This window comes from Sceloporus undulatus, chromosome 6 (assembly GCF_019175285.1).
Source record: "Sceloporus undulatus isolate JIND9_A2432 ecotype Alabama chromosome 6, SceUnd_v1.1, whole genome shotgun sequence".
NCBI classification, from domain to species: domain Eukaryota; kingdom Metazoa; phylum Chordata; class Lepidosauria; order Squamata; family Phrynosomatidae; genus Sceloporus; species Sceloporus undulatus.
This window is the reverse complement of record NC_056527.1, coordinates 38,028,008-38,050,612: the sequence shown is the minus strand read 5'-3', so window position 1 is coordinate 38,050,612 and position 22,605 is coordinate 38,028,008. Positions and strand designations below refer to the sequence as shown.

General features: G+C 35.2%; 1 protein-coding gene across 3 annotated transcripts in view; it reads left to right on the top strand.

Moving 5' to 3' along the window:
• SNX13 (sorting nexin 13) overlaps nucleotides 1-22,605 on the top strand; it is an 87,754-nt gene that overhangs the window by 56,247 nt on the left and 8,902 nt on the right. The window contains exons 11-22 of one of the 3 annotated variants that reach the window (XM_042472390.1): nucleotides 816-904; nucleotides 2,007-2,106; nucleotides 3,200-3,393; nucleotides 4,038-4,142; nucleotides 4,967-5,099; nucleotides 7,954-7,991; nucleotides 10,216-10,285; nucleotides 12,406-12,545; nucleotides 13,500-13,607; nucleotides 14,828-14,938; nucleotides 18,485-18,646; nucleotides 21,529-21,600. In XM_042472390.1, the coding sequence (XP_042328324.1) occupies nucleotides 816-904; nucleotides 2,007-2,106; nucleotides 3,200-3,393; nucleotides 4,038-4,142; nucleotides 4,967-5,099; nucleotides 7,954-7,991; nucleotides 10,216-10,285; nucleotides 12,406-12,545; nucleotides 13,500-13,607; nucleotides 14,828-14,938; nucleotides 18,485-18,646; nucleotides 21,529-21,600 (1,322 nt within the window). Of the gene's footprint in view, nucleotides 1-815; nucleotides 905-2,006; nucleotides 2,107-3,199; nucleotides 3,394-4,037; nucleotides 4,143-4,966; nucleotides 5,100-7,953; nucleotides 7,992-10,215; nucleotides 10,286-12,372; nucleotides 12,546-13,499; nucleotides 13,608-14,827; nucleotides 14,939-18,484; nucleotides 18,647-21,528; nucleotides 21,601-22,605 lie in introns of all 3 variants that reach the window. The other 2 variants (XM_042472389.1, XM_042472391.1) reach the window with 2 other exon arrangements.

The following is a 22,605-nucleotide window of genomic DNA, read 5'->3' as shown; positions in this document are numbered from 1 at the left end:
TGTGAAAGGGACTGCTGCATTTTCCCCATATTAAAAAATAACCGATTTTTAAAATGTATCGTGTAATAATAATAATAATAATAATAATAATAATAATAATAATAATATGGTTTATTTGTAATCCGCTTTTCCAAAGTATGATCAAAGCGGTGTAACATCTGTGCAATCTTTTCTATGCCATTTATAATGTCAGTAGACCTTTTAACCTCTTTTTGATTGTCATGTCTTTCCTATGTTTCCAAAATTATTAATAAAAACAACCTAATATTTCCAAAAGCTGTCAAAATGTAACAAGACAAAAGTAGCTCTGGTATGGTGTCAATCAATTTGCACTGTTAGTAGTTTTTGCAGCAAAACTCCTAATAATTTCCTGTCCTTAAAAATGGGGTGAAGCAGGCAGGCATGAAGGAGAGGCCTCTGGCTGCTCTGCCTGCTATCAGCCCCAGGACCATGGCAACCGGATGGCCTGCTCTTAAAGCAGGATGCCACCATGGTCCCAAAAAGGCAGCCAGCAAGGAGCGGATTTTCACCTTTCCTTTTGCTGGTGGCTTTGGGCTGTCTTTGCTGGCCTCAGAGTGGCTTCTAGCTGCGATGGGGGCATGCATCATCTGCATGCTGTGCCCCTGAAGCAGCCAGAAGCCACTCTATTTGGCCCAAGTTACTCACATTAAAAATGCAGCATTTCTTTTTCAGTGTCTCTTGGTTTTCCATTTATACTTTAATCCATTTATATTTTAATCCATCTAGCATTCCAGAAATCTAATTGAATGATTTCTGGTTTTTTAGGTTTTACTTCTTAATGTGTTTATTTTCAGATATCAACACTATAAAAAATCAAATAAATAGCTTATTGTTTGTGAAGAAAGTATGTGATTCAAGAATACTGAGGCTGCAGTCAGGAAAAGTAAGTAACCTCAGATGAAATGTGTTAGTATTAAAAATATATATTTAGGCTCATCCATAAAGATATATTATATACATCTAGTCATGTGGACTGTATTTCATATTAGTGTTCTCATAAATGTTAGCCCAAATTTGTTGTATACAGTATCTATATTTTATATAAACGTGTGGATAACCATGAAGCTCCACATGTTTGATGAACATAATCCATTTAGATTAATTATTTTCTCATTAACTTTCTCATGCTAAAAAAATAACTTATTATATATGAGTCTGTTATTGGCCTCAGGGCTGCATGACACATTTTCTGGTATTCTTTACTTTTAATGACTTTCCCAATCCACTAAATCACCTGCTGATGGCATTATCACAGAACAAAATTCGGAGGTGTAAATGTAATGGGGAAATAAAGAAATCTTACCAAATTTCTTGTTCTGGTCAAGATAGCTTGTTTCAACACTGGAAACACATTAACATATGTGATTTTTCCCCCCTGCCAGTTCCAGAATGAGATGACAAACACTTTTTCATTAAGATTTCTGTAATTTATCCAGAATATGCAAAACTAGTGTGTTTTTCCTTTGTCAAGCAAAACATATACATAGCAAGCTTTTTGATTGGTCAAAACTATGCGAGTAATCCATAAAGATGCAAGTAATCCTGGCTTTTGAAAGTCCATGCGTAATAGTTTAGCTATGCAATTTGTACAGTTTACACAATGTGTGCAAAAATCATTTTTCCAATTGCAGAAAAATATATTTCTGTCTCATTGGAGATTCCCCCCCCCCTCCCCGCCGAGTTCCTTTTTCTCAAATGCGAGAACAGAAGAAAGCGTTTACATCCCTAATAGGGGGAAATTACAGAGTCTTTGGCTCTGTTTCCCAGTTTTACTTAGCTGTAAATATTTCGGCAACAAACATTTTTGACACTTTGGATTACTAATATGGAAAAATTACCTATATTTGACCTGTGAAAATGTTGCTGGAATTAAATAAGCATGCCTTCCCTTGAAACACTGTAGATATGTTGCTGCTAAAATCATGTTCGTGTTGGGATTATGTTGATTTTAATTTAGGATTTCATGCATGGTTGTCTTTATCCAGGAAATAGATACTGTGAAACTGGCTGCAAACTTCGGAAAACTTTGCACAGTCCCTCTGGACATCATTCTAGTAAACAATGTTGCACTACAATTTTTTATGGGTAAGAACACAATAAGGAAAATGCTGTATTGTGTTTCAAATTATGGAATACCTTATTAGGATATCATACACATAAATGAATTAAAAAGACAGAAGGAGAAGTTAGTTTGGTGTCCTGTCTAATTCAGCACAATTTATTGATTTGATTTGCTTTCTCCTGCAAAATGAAGTTATATCCAACTTCTTCCAAGTCAGAAGAATGGGAGTCAAGTATGGCATTTGTGGTGAGGCAAATGTATAGAAAGCAGCAAATGGAAGTTCCACAAGGCCAAGTAAAAACAAAATCACCTGTTTCTCATATCACAGAGCAAATTTCATCTGGAAATTTGCTAACCTGATAGTGTATTAACCAGAATATATCTGTACCTGACCAAATACACAATGGATTTTTGCTTTAAATGTAAGTTCTGCATATAGGATCTGGTTTACTTGGGCTGGAACAAATAATCATTTCCTATTCTTTGCATTGCACTGCTCTGAGAATATTATTTCAAATGACAGTACATACTCTTGTTTCATATTTAATCGTCTCCATACTTCCTTCCATTGAAAAAGCAGTATCTCTTACTAGGTTGTTATGGTGAATTTCAGCTCACCATAACAATTTTTTGTTCCTGAATAAGCCTTGAATTTATATATTATGTGCTGTTCAAGATTGTCTCAGTAAGAAACCACTGATGGCACAGTGGTTAAATGTCTGAACTGCAGTCATTCGCTCAAAACCATAAGGTTGCGAGTTCAGTACCAGCAAAAGGGCTCAAGCTTGACTCAGGCTTGCATCCTACCGAGGTTGCTAAAATGAATACCCAGATTGTTGGGGGCAATTAGCTTACAGTTGTAAACTGCTTAGACACTGTTAGTTCAGTATGAAGTGGTGTATAAATTGTTTGTTTGTATATGCATAATACATTTTTGGATCTTAAATCTGGTGTTCAGCATTGCAGTATCTCATGCAAGAGTAATTTGTTGAATCTGTAATACAGCACTGATCCAAAATCAATATCAGCACCATTTTGCTAATATAATTTTTAAAAATCTCCCACAGTAATTCCATATTATTCTAGTAATATGATTGGATTTATTTTATTTTGTAGATTACATGCAGCAGATGGGAGGCCAAGCACATCTCTTTTTCTGGATGACAGTAGAAGGATACAGGGTTACAGCGCAGAAACAGCTGGAAGTGTTGCTCAGCCTTCAGAAAGATGGAATGCATCAGACAGCACAAACCAAAGGCCTTTTAAGAACAGCTGCAGTTGGAATTTATGATCAGTATTTGTCAGAGAAGGTACAAATGGGTTCTAAAGAAAAGTAAGCTATATAGGAACTGGACTATATTTTTCATTGTGGGTTACAAAGAAGAAACTTATACATGGAAAAAAGTCAATAACAGGTATATCGGGTTAGTGTGTTGTTTAACCTGCTGAATAACAAAATACCAAATGGCTAAGATATTGTCACCAGTTAAAGATTATCATACCTATTTCATATCTTCTGTATCCTCTCAGTGAATGTTTCCAATACCATACTGGTATAAAGTAGTCCTTTTTTAATCCTTAGAAGCAGTCTAGACATCTGTTGCTTGCACAGGAATCTTAGAATAAAGTTGTTGATCATCTGTTGCTTGCTGATGTATCAAGCATAAAAACAATAAACTATATCAGGGTGATTTTTAAGCATAAAAATCTGTAACTACAAAAGATCTGTTTTTTTTCCTCCTTTATTTCAGAAGACTTTCATTTTCATTCATATTCTTGACTTTATGTGTTCATTTTAGTTTGGATTTGGGAATTTTAGCCACATGCAGCAAAAACTTTAACTGTTTGGCTTTATATTTATTGTGTAGGGAGAAGGCATAGAATGTGGACCTTCTAAAATGTAAATTCATATTCTACTCATAAATAAATTTTTTCTTTCTAATTTCTATGACAGGCAGCTCCAAGAGTAAGCATTGATGATGCCTTGGTAGCGAAGCTGGAGGAAAAACTGAATAATGAAGACCCAACACCTGAAATCTTTGATGAAATTCAGAGAAAGGTACGTCATAGTCGGTTTCATAAACAAAGGTGGAACTTGTTGCTTAGAACTAGTTTTGTTGATTTTAGATTAATATTCAAGATTGTTCTGGAAAAAATGTTGGACAGTTTCTTGTATGAGCAGCTTCATGCTTTACTGTTTAGGCCTTGATGGAAATCTAAATGTACTAGTGTAAAGTCGAAGGCTAAATGTACTAGCATTCTAATAATGGTGCTTTTTGATGTCATGTTAAGTTTACACTGTTGCAAATTTGAATTTGGATTTAGAAAGAAGCTTCTAAATTTGAGGACACAGTAGAATAAATCAGTATTGCTAAGCTGTTAGAAAAGAATTAGGGAACATTTATTTAGAAACACTGTTGTATTAATAGTTTTGGCACAGGTATTCTATATTTAATTGAAAATAGGTAGGCTTCAGAGGAGCAGAGGTGTAGTTAGGTCACCGGGACCATTATGCAAACAGAGCCAATAGTGTGGTCATTGCTCCTTGGGTCCCATTGCACACAATGTTACCAGCATGCTATGTGACCATTGCACATTGTGCACCAGAATGTTAAGTGAGAATTCCCACTGTGCAACTGGGCAAGCTATCCCATTGTCACAGTTCCCTAGAAGGATGTAGCTACAACATCATATTACAAATTGTAGCCTCTTATACAGGATCTTGGCTCATATCTTTAACTGACAGTCTGACTCAGGAAAAGATAAACCGTTCAACACATTAAGGTCTTAAATTAGGTACCCTGTCAAAACTTTCAAAGACATTTGATAATTGAATTAAATTGGTGATATTGATTACATAATGTTGAACTATAATTCCTTAAGGTATATGAGCTGATGCTACGGGATGAAAGATTCTATCCATCATTCAAACAGCATCCACTTTATGTGCGAATGCTTGCTGAACTAGATATGCTAAAGGATCCTAGTTTCAGGGGATCAGATGATGGTGAGGGAGGTAAGTTAATTAACACTTTAATAGCATCCTACTTACTTATGATATTATTTGATACCAGATAAGATTTGCTTACGGTGTGAATTTTGAATTTAAATGTTTATCCAGCCTTATGATCTGCATTGTTAACCATTTTTGTAATGTAGATAGAATCCAATAAAATTAGACTGAAGAATATATTGAGATCCCGCCCCATCTAATTTCTTCTTTGGCTCCAATTTCTGAGAGACAGTCTAAACAAAATCTTTTAGAGAGTTGCCAAGTCTTAAAGAAAGGAACTTTCCTATTGTATTAATTGTGTACAGTATCTCTATGTCTTGTAACATACTTGTTTGCATTGTGCAGTGAACTAAATGTTTTGGATAGAACTCAAAACTTAAAATCAATTTCCATGGAAGTTAAATCCATAAACATCAAACAAGCCCCTTTTTTCCTTTCTGAAAATTCAGTCACTTTACAGATAGTGTCTCAATAATGTGAGTGACTTAGCCTTCTAGGTTTATAGCAAGGGGTTTTGAGATTTTCAGAATTCTCAATCCATGGTTTTAAGTGTGATTTTTTTTATTATGTCACAAATAGTGCTTTGTCAGATAGAATATTAATCTAAGTTTACTTACATAAAAATGTATGTGTTCATGCTTATGTAGTATACACTGTAGTAGTGTACCTTCGAAACTTTCTAAAGGTTGGGAATATTTTCCTCTCATTTTGTATGGCTAGATTGCTGTGTTATTGTGCTGATGAACCATTCTTAAGTAAAATGTAGTTCTATATTTATCATTTTATAGGCATGAAATAGTGAAAGATGTACTTTGCTGCCTCCTAGTGACATGTATTAGTAATACCAGCTTGTTTATGTTAAGTTTTAAAGAATGGCAGGGTTACAGCACCTTTTAATAATGAATTTAACTCTATGCTTTGTTTTTATTTGTTCTTAACTAATTAGGATTAGCATGCAACTTGCAGTATTTTATTCTTTTAAACAATTTTGGCAACAAAGATGTTTGCATATTTATGTTTGTGTGTCCCCAAACCATTTTTTAGTTAGTCAGATGATTCTTTTTATCCAACTCTATACACTCGTTTAGTTTAAACAAAATTGTGGATTAATTTTGAATAGATCTAGTCAGCTGGGCTAAACAGGGCTGTATGTATAATAATGTTCTGGTTTGGATTTTTTTTGAAACAATATATTCTACATAACTTTTAAATAATTTGAGATCTCCCCCTCTGATTTTTATTTTTAATTTATAGAATACAGATGCTTTGTTTTCACTTTTTAAAAAATCCTGTCTCTTCTTTATTATCACTTTATATATAAAACCATTGCACACAATCACCCTTTTCTCAAATCTACATGTTATGTTTATGTTGGAAGAAACTTAGGCATTCTCTTCCCCCTCATTATATAGATAGGGTTTCCTATTTAGGTCCCTCTCTCTTTAAGACTAACTGTCTCTATCTCAAGATACTAAAATGTTAATCGTACAGTTAGTATGTGTCTCTAGCCTGTCTGCTAGTCTTACATATCTTTCTCTCAGCCTTTCTGCTGTATATATATTTAGTTAGATTAGGTTTTAGTTTTGTTATGTATATATTTATTAAAGCCATTATTATTTGTTTTTAAACCACAAACTACATTTTTTTTGTTAGTCTTTATTTTTAGGAAAGCATATTAAAATATAATCTGACCTACACTTCTGCTGTAGTGAAAGCTAGACTCTGACAGGTTTGACTTTCATACTTGTTTATTTCTGTTTCCCTTTAACAGGGTTAACACTCTGGGAAACTCAAATTGCACCCCACATTTTTGGGGTTATGGACCCAGAAGGGGTTAAAGTCTAGACCCAGAAGGGGTCCCAGTCTTGACAGTGAGGTCTCAGAAGAGGTTCCAGATTATTTTTAAACTATTTCTCCTGAAGATACTGACTTCAAGAGTTTACAGTTACCTCTTCTTATCCTGTATCCACCAGCTTCAGTCCTCTGAAAGTTAACCTCAACTATTTGTCTCTTTTGTGGCATTTCAAGGGCTTTAGCACCTTTCTTCCCAATAGAATTAGTTGATTTAATCCTCTGGCAGGATTAACAGTAGTGCCACGGATATGTAGATGTAGAATCCTTCTTGACCTTATTGCCTAGATTTTGGCAAGAACACACTTATTGCTGTCATTTCACTGGCAGGAATGTCTGCTTGTCAAGATGCGTGGTTACATTGAGAAATGTTGCATAGAACAGAAATTATAAAGTAGGTTGTCCTAGTCTGGTAGGTATGGGGTGGGGTGGATTTTATTCCCCTTCAAATACTATTGGCCCTCCATATTCGTGGCTTTGAGTTTTGCGGATTTGATTTTTTTTTTTTTTTGTGGTTTTTATGAATAAGGTTATCTCTAGGACTCCCTAGTGTAATTCTGCTGGAAGTTGACCATAGAGTTGTGCTGGAGAATTTAGAAGTTTCTAGAGAAATGTCTAGGCATTTGTACGTTCTCCAGCATGATTCTGTGACCAACCTCTGGCATATGTTGATCAGAGAGTTGCACTGAAGGACGTGGAGATTCCTAGAGAGGTGTTCTCTTAGGTAAAAAGAATAGTTCTTTTTTCTTTTCTTTTTTTCCTTTTGCATATTTTTCCACATTCACTTCACCCCTAACCCCAATGAATGTGGACTATTGTATTTTGTATTTGGAAACAAGTAAAACTAAAGCCAGGTTGAACTGAGTGCATTAATACTTTGCATCTAGATAATTTAAGCTTGCCAGTTCTGTAGAAATCCCAGAAATGCCTTGTTTGTTTAACACTTAAATTTTAACCTGGTTAAACTTTTACACTTTAAATAACAATTCTCCCTCTCTCTTGTCAGAATCCTTTAATGGTTCTCCTACAGGCAGCATTAACTTGGTAAGTTTTCAGTGTTGTCACTCACATTTTGTATTAACCTGTTTACTTGGGCTAGCCATTTTGGTCTCACAGCAGTTTTGCAGTACTGTATTTGAAAAACATAAAACACATTTGTTAATTTATAAGGAGACGCAAGACGTGTGTGTCTGTGATGTGTTTGATGGGGATATGGTGGGTAGGTGGGAGACACAGAACTGCATCTGTGTAACTCCGTTTGGACCTTTTGTCTCATTGAGCAAACAAAGAAGAAGAGTAAAATAATAGAATCTTTGTAAAAAGTCATGGCCAAGTCAGTTCAACAATTCCTTTAGGATTAATACTAAGAAGCCAAAATTGTCTATCAATTTCAAAGACAGATACAACTTTACATAAAAAATTCCCACTGGTTTCAGAATAAGTTATTGCTCATTTGCTATGGCTCTTTATTGAGTTCTCCAGTGTGGAAAGTGTGCCTGGAGAGCAAGGATAGGCTGTGGGCCACTTTTCTGGCTGACCATGTCCTGGAGGGCTGTACTTCTTTGGTTCTGGTTTGTTAAGGAGGATAAAAGATATTTTTTTAAAAAACTTAAAAATATATTAAATTACAGTGGTACCCCGGGATACGAATTACCCAGCTTACGAATTTTTCGGGATACGAAAAAATCCCATAGGGATTTATTGTTTCGGCTTACGAAGGTTTTTTCGGGTTACGAAAAAACCTCGGCGCTATTTTCAATGGAGCCGCGGCAGAGCCGCGGCTTTTTTTCCATTAGCGCCTATGGCAATTCAGGTTACGAAGGTTTTTCGGGTTACGAAATTAGCCGCGGAACGAATTAATTTCGTAACCCGAGGTACCACTGTAGTTACATATGTGGAATAGATTTTAAATTGCTGTAGTTAATTAAATTATACCATTAAAGTTTCACCTGCTCATTATTAACACATAAAACCCTTCACTGATGCTTGATTATTATTAAATTTATGAGTCAGAGTGGTGTAGTGGTTTGAGTGTTGGAATACAACTCTGGAGAACAGGGTTTGAATCCTTGCTCAGTCATGGAAACCCAGTGGGTGATCTTTGGTAAGTTACACTTGTCAGCTTCAGAGGAAGGCAAAGGCAACCCGCTTTTGAATAAATCTTGCCAAGAAAGCCTTGCTCCTTAGGGTTGCCATAAGTCGGAAATGACTCGAAACCCACACAACAACAACAATACAAATGAACCTTAAACAAACTTAACTTGACTTTAATATGATTGACTATTATACTAAAGATTGCTATTGAATTGAATTGATTGTAGCATTGACTACAGTCAGTTAATAAAAATTAAAAATTGAGAACATAAGGAAGGGGACCACTTGCAACCCACAGTCCATGCCTGATATACTGTTTAGAATGTTAGATATAATGCTAAATTAGATGTGATGCATAAATAAGATCAGCCATCTTTGTTTGTTTTTGTGGTTTTTTTAAAAAAAATACATTAAATAACAGCTGTGTGGTGCAGTAATTTGGAACAAAGCTGTGATCCTGTAGAAAGGAGGTTGAATGATGCTGTTTGTTAGATAAATCCCTCTCCCATTGCTTTTTGACCATAAGAAGAAACATAGCTACGGTCATGTCACTAGGTAATTAAAAGAAGATATTTAAAAAGAGAAAGGGCCTGACTTGGTATGTGACTTATAGTATTTTATACTGTATGTCATCATTCTTTTTGATCCTTTGAAAAAGGCTCATTAAGTTAAACAGGAAAATGTTTTATATCTCTTCTGTTCTTGCCAAGGAATCTTCCCCACTTAAATTGTTTAAGAGCTCATTTCGGTCTTTGATCTGTTGCTTTGTTTTGCAGCTAATAATGAGGAATGGAAAAACTAATATCAGGAAAGGGAGATACATTACACCTGCCTCTTTGATAATAGAAGTTTACCACATGGAGGATCTCTCTCTCTCTCTCTCTCTCTCTAACATTAGGAAAGTAACAGTGAGCATGTAGGGATAGGTTTATCAACTGCTTATAGCCCCAGAATGTCCATGTTCAGGGACACTATATATCCTAAGTGCTGAATGGGAACTGACTATTACTTGCCATTCTTGGGAACTAGTGAGGACAACTATTTGGGGGCTTTCTGCAGCTGAATACTAAATGAGATGGACTAGTGTTTTGATAAAGTAGTTCTTTATTCTGGAAAATAGTAAGAGTACAAATTTCTATACTAAAATCTGTTACTGTGACTATTTTTCCTCTAGTCATTGGATGATCTTTCAAATGTGCCTGCTGATGAGTCCATACAACTACATGCATATATTTCAGATACTGGTGAGTTTAGAAGTGTCACTTTCCTTTTCTCTTCTGTAGTTTGGTAATATTATTTACATATTTTGTTATTTTCTTCACAAACCTTTATTAGCTTTGTAAACCTTGATTAACACTGCAGTCATGCATTCTTACATATGAAACCATTCATTCTCTCCCGCCCACCACCTTTAACAATCTGTTTTCCAGAATTAACAAACTCAAGAAACAAAAAGTTGTGTAGGCTCCTGAAATAGCTTGGTCTAGATCAATAGATTTTGAGTTCTTCCTACTTTTAACTAGCTGTACTTAGATTGAAAAGCAATTTTCTGGTGGCATGGTTTGGCTGCTTCTTTGATAAAGGGAGTTTATAAATTCCTTGCACTAATGGAACTGACTTCACAGTTCTTTGAATTCTGGCCATGTAATTATGGTGTTTCTTTGTGTTAGTATTGTGGTGTAATTGTACTTAAATTCCCAAACCTGGTACATGATTTAACATTAAACTTTCACTGTCTTAACCTACATTAGCACCATCATTAAATTGCATGGCATGCTTTAAATCAGAATAAAATTTGTTCACATGTTACTCTCATTCCAGCAGTTATTTTTAATGTATCATACATATTTAGACATTTTTGGGTAGGTGAGTAAACAATAGGTGTTAGAGCTTGAGATCAGATGGGGAACATAATTTTAATTCTAAACATACACAAGAAATGATAATTTATTTTCCTTTGTAATTCGGAAAGTTTTTTAAAGAATTGGATCCATAAAAAGGAAAATTGAACTGGATCTCAGTTCTAACATATCAGTATGGGCTGGGGAAAAGATAGCACCAAATGAAATAGCCAAAATGGCTACTTGCATAGTACTGTCAAGGAGATGCACAAGACCCATCATTGCTGCTGCATTCCTTGTGGAACTAGGCCTGTCACAAAACTCAGTGCTACAATTATCTGCTCCTGCATCAACTCCCATACACACACACACACACACACATTCAGGGAGGAGGGTGATATAATACACCCCCTTTATCCACATGGAATGTGCCATGTACAGCCTAAACTCATCTCTCATCCAACTCGCCTTGTTGTCAACATCTGATGAAAGCAGTGAACTAGGTTACTTGGTGTTGGTGGGCAAAAAACCATAATGAGTTGTATTATTACATTGGGCTTCTATGTAAGGGATTCAGATTAATGGTATCTCCCTTTTCTTTCAACAGAGCTTTTAATTTGGACTCTAATTCAGACAGGGATATGTTCAGGAGGGACTTGGGCTCATACACTTCATCCCTTTCCTCATCTTCTGGTGTGGCCGTTTGGTATTCTGAACTGCCAAACCATAATTTGGCACTCAGTCCAACCAGGGAAATTATCTTTAACCTTAACTGTAATCAATTGAAACAAGGCAACTTCAAATCATGTTAGAAAGCTGACAACTAACCATAGTATTGTAAACATAAAAATTCATTTTCTTAGTATAGTTTACTTGAGTTTTACCTCGGCACAACTTTACTAATTTGATTACTTAATCCAGTCAGATTCTAATTAAAGAAACAGTACAGTGGTGTTATCAGCCTCCTGTTTCTACTACTTTCCCAGTAACTGTCCATTTTATCCCAGTGGCATTTTATTGTTGTTGTGTGCCTTCAAGTCGTTTCTGATTTATGGTAACCCTAAGGTGAACCTATCGGGGTTTTCTTGGCAAGATTTGTTCAGAGAAGGTTTGCATTTGCCATTACAGTATAAGAATAAAAGCACACAGAATAGCCTGTGACTGATCAACCAGAAACATCTCCTGCCTCCACCACCTACACATACACACAAGCTAACATTAATTGGCTATAAGATACTTTTCTATCTTAATAATGATTTCTCATAAACAAAATATGTTCAGCTTCTGGACTAGAGGAAGCTGAAGCATTTCTGGATATAGGATGCTGCTTCCAAGGAAGTTTACACAGAGAAGGTGGTTTGCATGCCCATGTTGTCTTCACTTCTTCCATTTCCAACATCTTTTCATTTCATGTTTCTTCTGCCCTTTCGTCTTCCTCTTCCTTTTTTGTGTCTCTTTTTTCTCTTCATTTTTTTGTTTTAAATTGCTAGTCTGTGCTGATTATGACCCATATACTGTGGCAGGAGTTTGCAATGACCATGGAAAGACATATGCATTATATGCTATTACTGTTCGCCGTCGAACTCCAAACGGTGATGAAGTATGGAAGACGTATCGTCGCTACAGTGACTTCCATGACTTCCACATGAGGATCACTGAACAGGTAGGGTCTGCATTTAATTTTGGTATGGGGAAGAAGAAGAATATATTCTCCCATTGATTTCAGTTGGTGATGGGTAACCTTCTGTGAGGCTGGCCTGAAATGAACTAATTTGAATACTTTTAAAATTTAGTCCAGGTCTCTGTTCCTAATATGCTACGTATGGACTAGACTAATAAGATGAATCCAAATTTGGGCTTGGATTGTAACTAGTTCAGAAAGGGTAAATTAATATTCCATGCTTCCCAGTACCAAACTTTGGATATGCTGCTAATTCAGATGAACTTATTGTTCAGATTCCTATTTGCTGAAAATCTGAAAGGTACGGGAGGCTATTTCTCACAAACAGGGAATGATGGACAAAGTTTCTTTAGAAGATCATTTCAAAACCCAACATTCAGTTTCACAGAAATGCTTCTCTATGTAGAAGAGTTTTCTCCCTACACAGGAGAAGAACATGCAGTGGATAGAATTAGGCTATAATGTTTTTCCTTCCATCTATCTTTTTGTGTGTAGAAACTCTCTTCTATACAGAGAAGCTTTCAGTTGCCTGAGCCCACACACCTTCAACCTAAGGTGGTCCAGAGTAGAAACAAATTGTTCCAAATCCCTGTTAAAGTTAACATTCATCAGTTCTAGTCAGAATATAATGTAATGTCCACAGTAAATGGTGGATAAGGAAGAGAAGGAGAGAGTCCCAGTCTCTTAAGTTGCAATCCTATATTCATGTGTTTGTGAGTATTGAACTCAGTGACGCTTTGCTCTGAGTAGACATAGAGGATTTCGATTTTAACTGTAGGTAAGAAATCGATAGTGTTACCTCTGCAATAGGTCTGAAATGTATTAATTAGCTAAATGACAAGACCATTTGATTGTACTTAGTGCATAGTGTGTGTGTCTGTGTGTGTGTGTGTAATGTAAAAATATATATTTTAATATGTTTGATTTTTTTTCTAGTTTGAAAATTTAGCAAATTTATTGAAGCTTCCTGGTAAAAAAACATTCAATAACATGGATAGAGATTTTTTAGAAAAAAGGAAGAAGGATTTAAATGCATACTTGCAGGTATGTTCTCATATTCAGGGTTTTTGAATAAGGATGCATGTGTGGTTTATTCATCCCTTTCTCCTATCCTCAGCCCTGCCATCTTTTGAAAAAGCCATGAAGTTAATTCACTTGGCTGAGTAAAGATTCTATGCCAAAGTTTTTTTGACTTCATTATACATAAGAGCCAGCATAGCATAGTGGTTTGAACTCTGGACTATGACTCTGGAGTCTAGATTTCAATACTTTGCTCAGTTATGAAACTCAATGGGTGATCTTGGGCAAGTCACATGCTCTCAGCCTCAAAGGAAGGCAATGGGAAACCTCCTTGGAAAAAAGCTTGCCAAGAAAAGCCCATAATAAGTTCACGTTAGGGTTGCTATAAGTCAGAAATAATTTGAAGACACACAACAACAACAAATAGATAAAATATAAAGCATGGTTTGTAAATATGAATATTTATCATCTTGAATTATTAATAAGTTTGGTATTAAGTGTATATTTCTAACATCAAAAACTGATTTGGGCTCAGTTTTAGTGGAGGGGAAACACACAAGATACAGTTGTATGACATAATGGGCTTGGAATTTGTTGAAGATTGAGCAGACATTGCCAGGGATGCCTTTTCACAACTTCAAAGGACACTGAACCTAGTTCATGTTCGGGAGAGGGAGGACAGGATTTCACCATTTTAATTATTGTTGAGTAGATAATTGTTAATTTCTTTATTTAAATATCAGCTGTATTGATATCTACTCAGGTAAAAAGTGGGAAGTTGAAAGGTGGTACAGTATATAATTCAAATTATACTTTAGGTAATATATAGTTTGGCTACATATATTTCATTAGATTTTTTTATACAAGTGCAGTTATGGAGTTTAAAAACTTATTAACCCTAACATACAATATAAAATATATAAATCTAAAATTTATCATTTCGAGTCAATATTCCTAAGAATACTCAGGAACAGTATGATAATTCCTGAAAACTTATATATTTTTTGTATGTCTTGGCATGGTGGTGGCACTTGGAAGAAGTTAAACATAAGAACTGTCAGTAATAACTGGGTGGCAGAAGCATTCACAGTTTAAAACATCTTGTAGTAGTTGCACCATATTGTTGTTGCATATATTTTATTAAATTATCATATCATTGATCATTAAATCATAGAATTTTATCATTCAAAACAAAATATTAATCTTCCTCAGTGTTAAATGAAATTACTTGTATCTCTCCTTAGCTTTTGCTAGCTCCTGAGGTGATGAAAGCTTATCCTGCTTTAGCAATTTATGTGTATGACTTCTTAGAAAATAAGGCATACAATAAAGGAAAGGGAGATTTTGCTCGGAAGGTAAGACTGGCTTCTGTTGTCTAACTGGCCTCAGGGGCCGATGTTATACTATAACTTTGTACTGTAATCTGTTGTAATCTAAACATCATTTTCAACTAATGTTGCAAATTTAATATGCAAATAGTCTCTTGATTTCAATTAAGTATGCAGATAGAAAGTTTGATATAAGTGAATATATTTATTATCATTGAAACCAGATTTACAGAATAGATTCCTTGCAATACAGTTTTTAGAAGACCTGAAGTGGGCTTCTAAAGTACATAAAGTGTTAGGAAAGTTGTTACTGTTCCCTTTCCTTTTATCTACCCCTCAATCCTCTGCCCATTTCAGACACCACATGCTTCATGACTTCCATTCACCTGCTCAAAAGAGAGAATGCATGTCTCCCTTTAAGAGTGCTTTTTCAAGCTGTTTCATATCAAACCAAAGGAGCTAAACACAAAACTTTCAAATGTAGTCCTTTGTCAGAGCGGATTGCTCAGCAGTTGCGCTTTGCAGATTTTTAAATGCAGTTATCAATTTTGTCTTGACCATTCCTTATTATAAACTAAGTAAAGAGCCCTACCATATGTTTTTAAGAGGTAATGCTGATTTGACTGCTTAAAGAAAAATGAGCTAAAATAATTGTGTCTAAAATAGTTCAGCTTCCATAATAGTACAGGCACTGAACTATTAAGTTGTTCTTACATTCTTTTTAAAAAAATAAGCAGTCAGATTAGCATATAGTTTTAACTGTGACATGGTGGGTGGGTGTTTCTTCTGCTCATCTGTATGTCATTTCATAATACGTGGTTTTCTCTTGGCAAACAAATCCCAATGTTCCTCAGAAATCTTCAGGATTTTCAAACCCTTGAGGATTGAACATTTAAAAAATTCTACCTTTTAATCTTACAAAGATGGCAAGATTTAAATCACAAATATGTCAATATTTCTGAAAGAAATTCCTGTACTGCGGATGACCCTTAACGGCCAACCTAGTGTAGATATTTTGCAGATGTTACAATATGAGATAAATGATTCAAGTTATGTTTCAGACAAGGATTTCTAGGATGGTTAACCATATGAAAACACAAAAACATCATTATAAAACCACAAATAATTTAAGATGGTAAAAATAGTCTACAAATTGTTTTTGAATGGCATCAATGTCAAGCTTCAAATCTTATGAAAGGCTAACAGACCATCTGCACCACAGAAATAATACAGTTTAACACCTCTTTAACTGTCTTGGCTCAATGCTATAGAATTCTAGGAATTGCAGTTTTTGTGAAAAATTTAGCTTTCTCTGTTAGAGAGCTCTGAAGCCATGACAAATTACAAGATGGCTTTCCTATCAAGATTTAATATAGCAAAACCCACACTTAGTATTGTATCTCTAAATCATTGTAGTCCTTTAAATACAGGAACAATGTTTTCTGTATTAAAACCAATAGGCAGTCTAATAGCTGTATTTATACCAGTCAAAATAATATTAAGAGGGCCCACATGTTGTTCGTTGTAGTAATTGAACCAAGATATCATGAATGCATGTATGACTGTGGACAGGTCATAAGCTGCCAAATCAGTCAAGCTGGCAAACGTTCCATAAAATCTTAGCATATACTTGGAAAGCCAGGCTTAATTATACCCCTGAAATGAAATTGGCTAGCTTTATATGTGTGAATAGGCTTGATGCTGTATTTTCTAACTTGCTATGTGTCTGACCTATAAACTATGCTTACTTACTTGCAAAGAGTTGTGTATAGTGATGTTTCCTTTGCTTTCATCAGCTGCATCCTGTATAAGTTAATTAACAAGCTCATGTTGATGTTGCCACTGTTACAAATTGCCTATTAGTTGGAAATATAGCCTTCCTTCCTAAGTCTTGGCTGAGGCAGAAGAGCCTCTATATTCTGAGCTGCAGTAAATTTCAGGGAATTAACTTCAAGCAAACATTTTAAAAAAAATAGACACATTAAGACATTGCTGGATGGCTATACAAGAACAAGAATATCACTGAGAATTAATTCAGTGGTTCATACATAGCCAACTGCATATATGAAATGAAAATGAAGAGAAGCAATTAGTTCCATGAATATAGAAAAAGGGGATATAGCAGATTGTGAACAAAGCAAAACACTTGTCCAAGTTATATTAGTTAGATAAACATATAATGTATGTACAATATGATAAACATAGTGTTGTTGTTTTTTGCAAAGCCACCAGTCTATCTGTACTGTGTAGTATTAATTATTTATATTCTGATATTATAATGCACTGTGTTAGTCTGTCCCCTCCACTTTATTGATTGCTCAAAACATGTAAACTACAGGTCAATTCCAAACATATTTCCTTCTTTTCTTCTCTAAGTATGGACTATTTTATACTTACTGGAAGTTACTGAATGGAGAACCTTTAAAAATTTTCTTAGTTCACATTGCTCTGTTTATTAGAACCTATAGTTTTGCTCTTTTTAAAAACCATGATACTTGTGTACTAACTGAACAGTATTTTACTTTTTCATAATAATGTATGCACAGAATAATGATCTGCATTGCAATCCTCCTTTTTATGGTCAGTAGTATTTGTACAGGGCCAACAAATATTTAGCTATAGCTATTTCTCCTTCCCCTTTTATTTCCCATTACTTTTTTCTTGTTGCAGCCTATTTATATACAGTAGTCCTCCACTTATTTGACAGGTTAGGACCAGAGCCCTGTCAAAAAATAGTAATAGGTGAAAAGTGGAACTCATATTACTTTACAGTAAACCATTACATATTATTATATATCCACAGATGTAAGTATGAATACCTGTACAGTGCTGCATTATAAACACACAACAACTTCATGAATGATTTCTACAATATACAGACTGAATGAAAAGATGACACCAAGTCAAAAACAAAGCAGAATATGGTTGCACACATACTGTGTAAAGCACTGTTTTTGTTCAGTTTGTGTACTGTATACTGTAGAGTTATTGTTCACTGTTGTCATGTGCTGTACAGCACTATGCAGATACTGATATTTGTCAAAAGAGCCGACCATATTTCAAATAAATGAGTTCTGATAATAATTTAATAGTGTCAAAAGAGCAGATAATCGAAAAGCAGCAGACGCCTGTACGTAGGCTCCAAAGAAGACTTTCTAGAACAGTCTAGGGAGCTGCAACAGAAGAGGGGAATCTTGAGACCCACCCCCTTTGTACAAGAGGAGGTATCTTCTGCTCCTACAAAGAGTTCCCATCTGTTATTATTCTGCATGACTGGTACTTCATACATTATCATTATGTAAAAAGCAAGTATTTGCCCTGAGAAATTTGCTGTCTAAATGGGGTGGAGGAAATGGAATGATTTGTTGATTACATTCCTTTAAGTTCCAAGTTTTATGTTGAATCCCAAATTAGCCTTATGGATGCTTGAAATGTACAAAGTAAATGATTTGTACCAATGGTTTTGTATTACTGCTCTCCAAAACAGTGTGGCATTTTCAACACACATTACTCGATGACCGTAGTCATATCCTCATAGATTTATGCAATCGTGGTAAATGTTTTCCTCTTCAGATGGACACATTTGTAAACCCACTGCGTAACTCTATGAGAAATGTTTCAAATGCTGTCAAGTCCTTCCCTGACAGCTTCACAGAGGGGATGACTAAAATGTCAGACAACATGGGCAAAATATCAGAAAGATTGGGACAAGACATAAAGCAATCATTTTTCAAGGTAAGAATGCACTGAAATAACACACAGCAAAGTATGTTCCATTTTGGGCCATATTGTTTATAAAAGGAAGGATAGAACAGTCAGTGTTGCATAAAAAAGCATTAATAGCATTATCTTGTTTTATTTGAAACTTCAATGTAAAGCAAATTATCCATGGAAGAAGTAGTGTTGTGTATCACTTCACCAAATTCATTCTAAATTGGAAAAAAATAACAGAAGTAGAAAATCTATTGTAAAATTGAAGAATATCTTACTTAGCACTGTGTTTTTTCTTGATTCTTGATATGCCTGACATTGTGTATTGTACCTGACTTCATTTGTCAGCTGATGGAGCAACAAACATGGGTGGTTTGGTTTTGGTGGCAAAACACAAATTCAATAGTTACTTGCTGTATCCATAACTTATTTTGAACAATGAAAAGAGAACATTTTTGGATATCTCAGACTCATAAAACTTTCCTTTTGAATATTGCAAAATTATCCAGAAGAAAAGAAGCGCCTATTAAGTAAATTATGTCCTTGTTATTAGTTGTTTGATCTTTCTGAATTCACAGACCTGTCTTCTATCTTCAGGTAAGCAAGAGAAAGCAAGGTTAGAAAAAGGGATAGAGAGATGGAAGCAGGAAGACATAGGCATAGTGGTTAGGTCATATCCTGCAGTCAGCAACATGCGATAGTAAATCATAAATACATTTGTTTTGGGGCAATTTAATGGTCCTCACAGCACACTAAAAAGTTCCACTGTATGCTGTTACATATCTAAAAGAATTTATTTATATAAATCACACATACTCAAATATCAGTATCAGGTGACAAGTTGTGAACTTTCCAGAACAGCTTTGTACAGTTGCTGCTCTTTCAGAGCTTGTCTTAACTCTATCCTTTGCATTTTATGCACTGATAGGACTTGCAGTTAACATCTTCCAGAAACATATAAATATTAAGGAAGATTGTTTATAGGGCTTACCAAACCTTGCAAAAAATCAGAAACAGACTTCTACTTGATTTTTTATTTTATTTTTAAACCCTATTGCTTGTTTGGGAGTTTGCTATGGGCCACAAAATGTTCTGAAGGCCAAAGTTTGGTGCCCAGACCCTCCAGAGATGATGATGAGGATTTATATATAGCCCGCCCACTCACAAGGAATCAGGGTGGGTTACAACAATAAAGAAAGTACAAAGCAAATAATAACAATAAAATAATGAAGCAATTCACAATAGCAATAACATTAACAAAGCAAATTACATAGCAATAAATGAACAAAACAAGTAAAATAGAAAATAATCCCCATTCTCAATCCACCATCCCAATCCTCAAAACAATATAAATGATAAACAATCTTAAAACATTACAATCTAGGACCATAGGGGGAAAAACAAACACAGCTGGGCTCCTGTGTCTCCAAAGTCTGTCTGCTGGTCCCTGGTGTTTCTGGGAGAGGGCAGGTGATGGTTCTTGGGGTGGCAAGGCAGCTTTTTAAAGTGCTGCTTTTAAAGATGCCCAATCCTGCTATAGCGATGCTTCTGTGGGTTTACTATTCCTTGCAAAGATTACTTGCTGTTGTAAATACATCTTTCTTCCCATAAACTGTATGTTTAGCAACCTTGGGCTATTTTTTCCATGGACAGCATACACCACTGTAGTCTTTTCTTTTCTTTTCTTTTGTGCCTTACCAAAACTCCATTAAGCAGTTATGTCATACTATGAGACAGAAAGTAAACTGCTACTTTCTGGCTGTTAATTAAAGGCATATACATGCAGGTTCAGCCTTATCTCAGAACTTCAGAACAGTCTACATAGCCAATGGTGCATTAAATCACTTTGCATTCCTTAGTTAAAATGCCAAAAAGGCCTGGATTTAATTTAACATCTCTCCCATCACTTCACATTCAATTGAAAGCCAGAGCCTTGCAGGGCTTCAGTGCTCATATGATTCCATGTCCATGCAGAAGCTGCCATATTTACTTCTATGTTTAAAAAATACTCTGTATTCAGGGTCTAGAGTGTACATTTCACATAGATACAGATTGGAAAGTCCTGGCTTTCATGATGCGCCGTGTGTGCAATTGTGATGTTATATGGGAGCAAATGTCTGAAGCATTTTTTTCACCATTTTTGCCTGTGGCCTTGCTTTCATCAATCTCCTTTCCCACCCTTGAATAAGATACACTTATCCATTTAGCCTTTTCATTGCTAACCCAACTTCTGCTCTATTACACCTGTATGCATCTTTAAAAAACAAACAAATATTTCAAGTATGTAAAGTTAAAATAAGATTAAGCAGGATGCATGCCAGTCACAAACCAAATGTAATAATCCAGTTTTCCTCTTATCCTTATCCTTTCTTCCCTTTTCGTATTGCATAACAATAACATTGTTAACCTACCAGTACTGGGTATTATTAATTTTAAGAGATTGCAGTTGAATAATTAGCAGTAGCCTAAGTAGAAAGGAACCCTTCACTTTAAAAGCTGAACAAAAATGAAATCTTAAAATGCTAGTTCAACAGGTCTTTTATGTTCTGGGCTAATGTGGAAGAACATTTTAGAAGTATGGAATATTTTTGTCTTACATGGTATATGAATTAAGTAAAAATGAGTTTCTTTCTGCCCTCACATTGAATAAATAAATATCTCTTGGGGTTTTCTTCATGTCACTGTTTCAGCTTGGAATACAGGATTAGTTAGACTCTCTGTCATCTCCCAAGATATTAATAATGCATAAGTTTTACATTTAATGTTTTTAATAGAAATTTAATTTGGTTGTATAAAATATTTTAATTGTGCCATGTAAAGTTTGAATCAAGTTCTAGAATGCTGTGAGTTTGTAAATTGTTTTTCCACCTTTATTTTTTCGTCAAAAATATCTCTTTGGAATTTAGGAACCTCCCTTAATGCAGAAGTCATTTGTTGATCCTAAACACTGCCGTGTTGCAGCACACCTTGATGACAATGTAAGTTTGTTGTTTTTTCATTGAAATAAATATTGATAATAAATTAGCTTTATTGCATTGCTTTTATGAATTGGTGCACTATACAAATTATGTTTGTATGTGCACACATGCAGCTAATGTTATGCCATACATTACAGTGGGCCCTTTTTATTCAGGGGATTCCTTTCCATCCCTCCAGCCCCCATGGATGGATGGCAAAAACTGCAGGACCTCAAGTCCAGCAGTATTCAATGGTAGTGCGCACATGTGCAGCCACTCTGCTGGGACCATATGCACATGTGGCCATTGAAGTCAATGGGGCTTGCCATCAGTAGATGCTTAAATCTGCAGATGGCAAGCCTATTGTTGGGGTAGTCATATTGTATTGTAATATGCCCAGAATTGTGATGGGGGTGCTTAAGGCTTATGTCCATTGCCAGTTTGTCTTGGAGCAGCAGCTCCATTTCCCCATTCCTCTAGACTCTGGAACTCCCTTCCCTCTCTCCTTCAGGTAGGTTTTTAAGTCAGAAGGTTTTTAAAGAATGGGTTGGATGTTGTATTTTAAACACCTTTATCTTTTTAACTATATTTTTTCATGTAGTCTGTTTTAATATTGTAATAATTCAATTCTGTTTTAATGTAACTTTCTATGTTTTTAATTGTACTGTTTCTCTGAGACCCAGTTTTGGGGAAAGGGTGGGATATAAATAAATATAATAAGAATAATATAATAATTATTTTGAAGATCTCAGTTTCACACTGTTCAACCAGTTTCAAAAGTTGCTTCCCATGCAGCACAAGGGACTACCTTTTGAGAAACTCAATCCTGCTTGGGCATGTGGAGTTAGTTGAGCAGTTCTTTGGGTGTCAACTGGTATATGGCATTTAAGTAATTTTTTTTATTAATTCTATGTCATCTATACTAATGTTGATTACAGCATCTGATATGAATTGGGCAGGTCTAAGATTCTCTCCTGCATGCAAAACTCCACTGTTCTTTGCATCATAGACCTAGATAAAACCTTT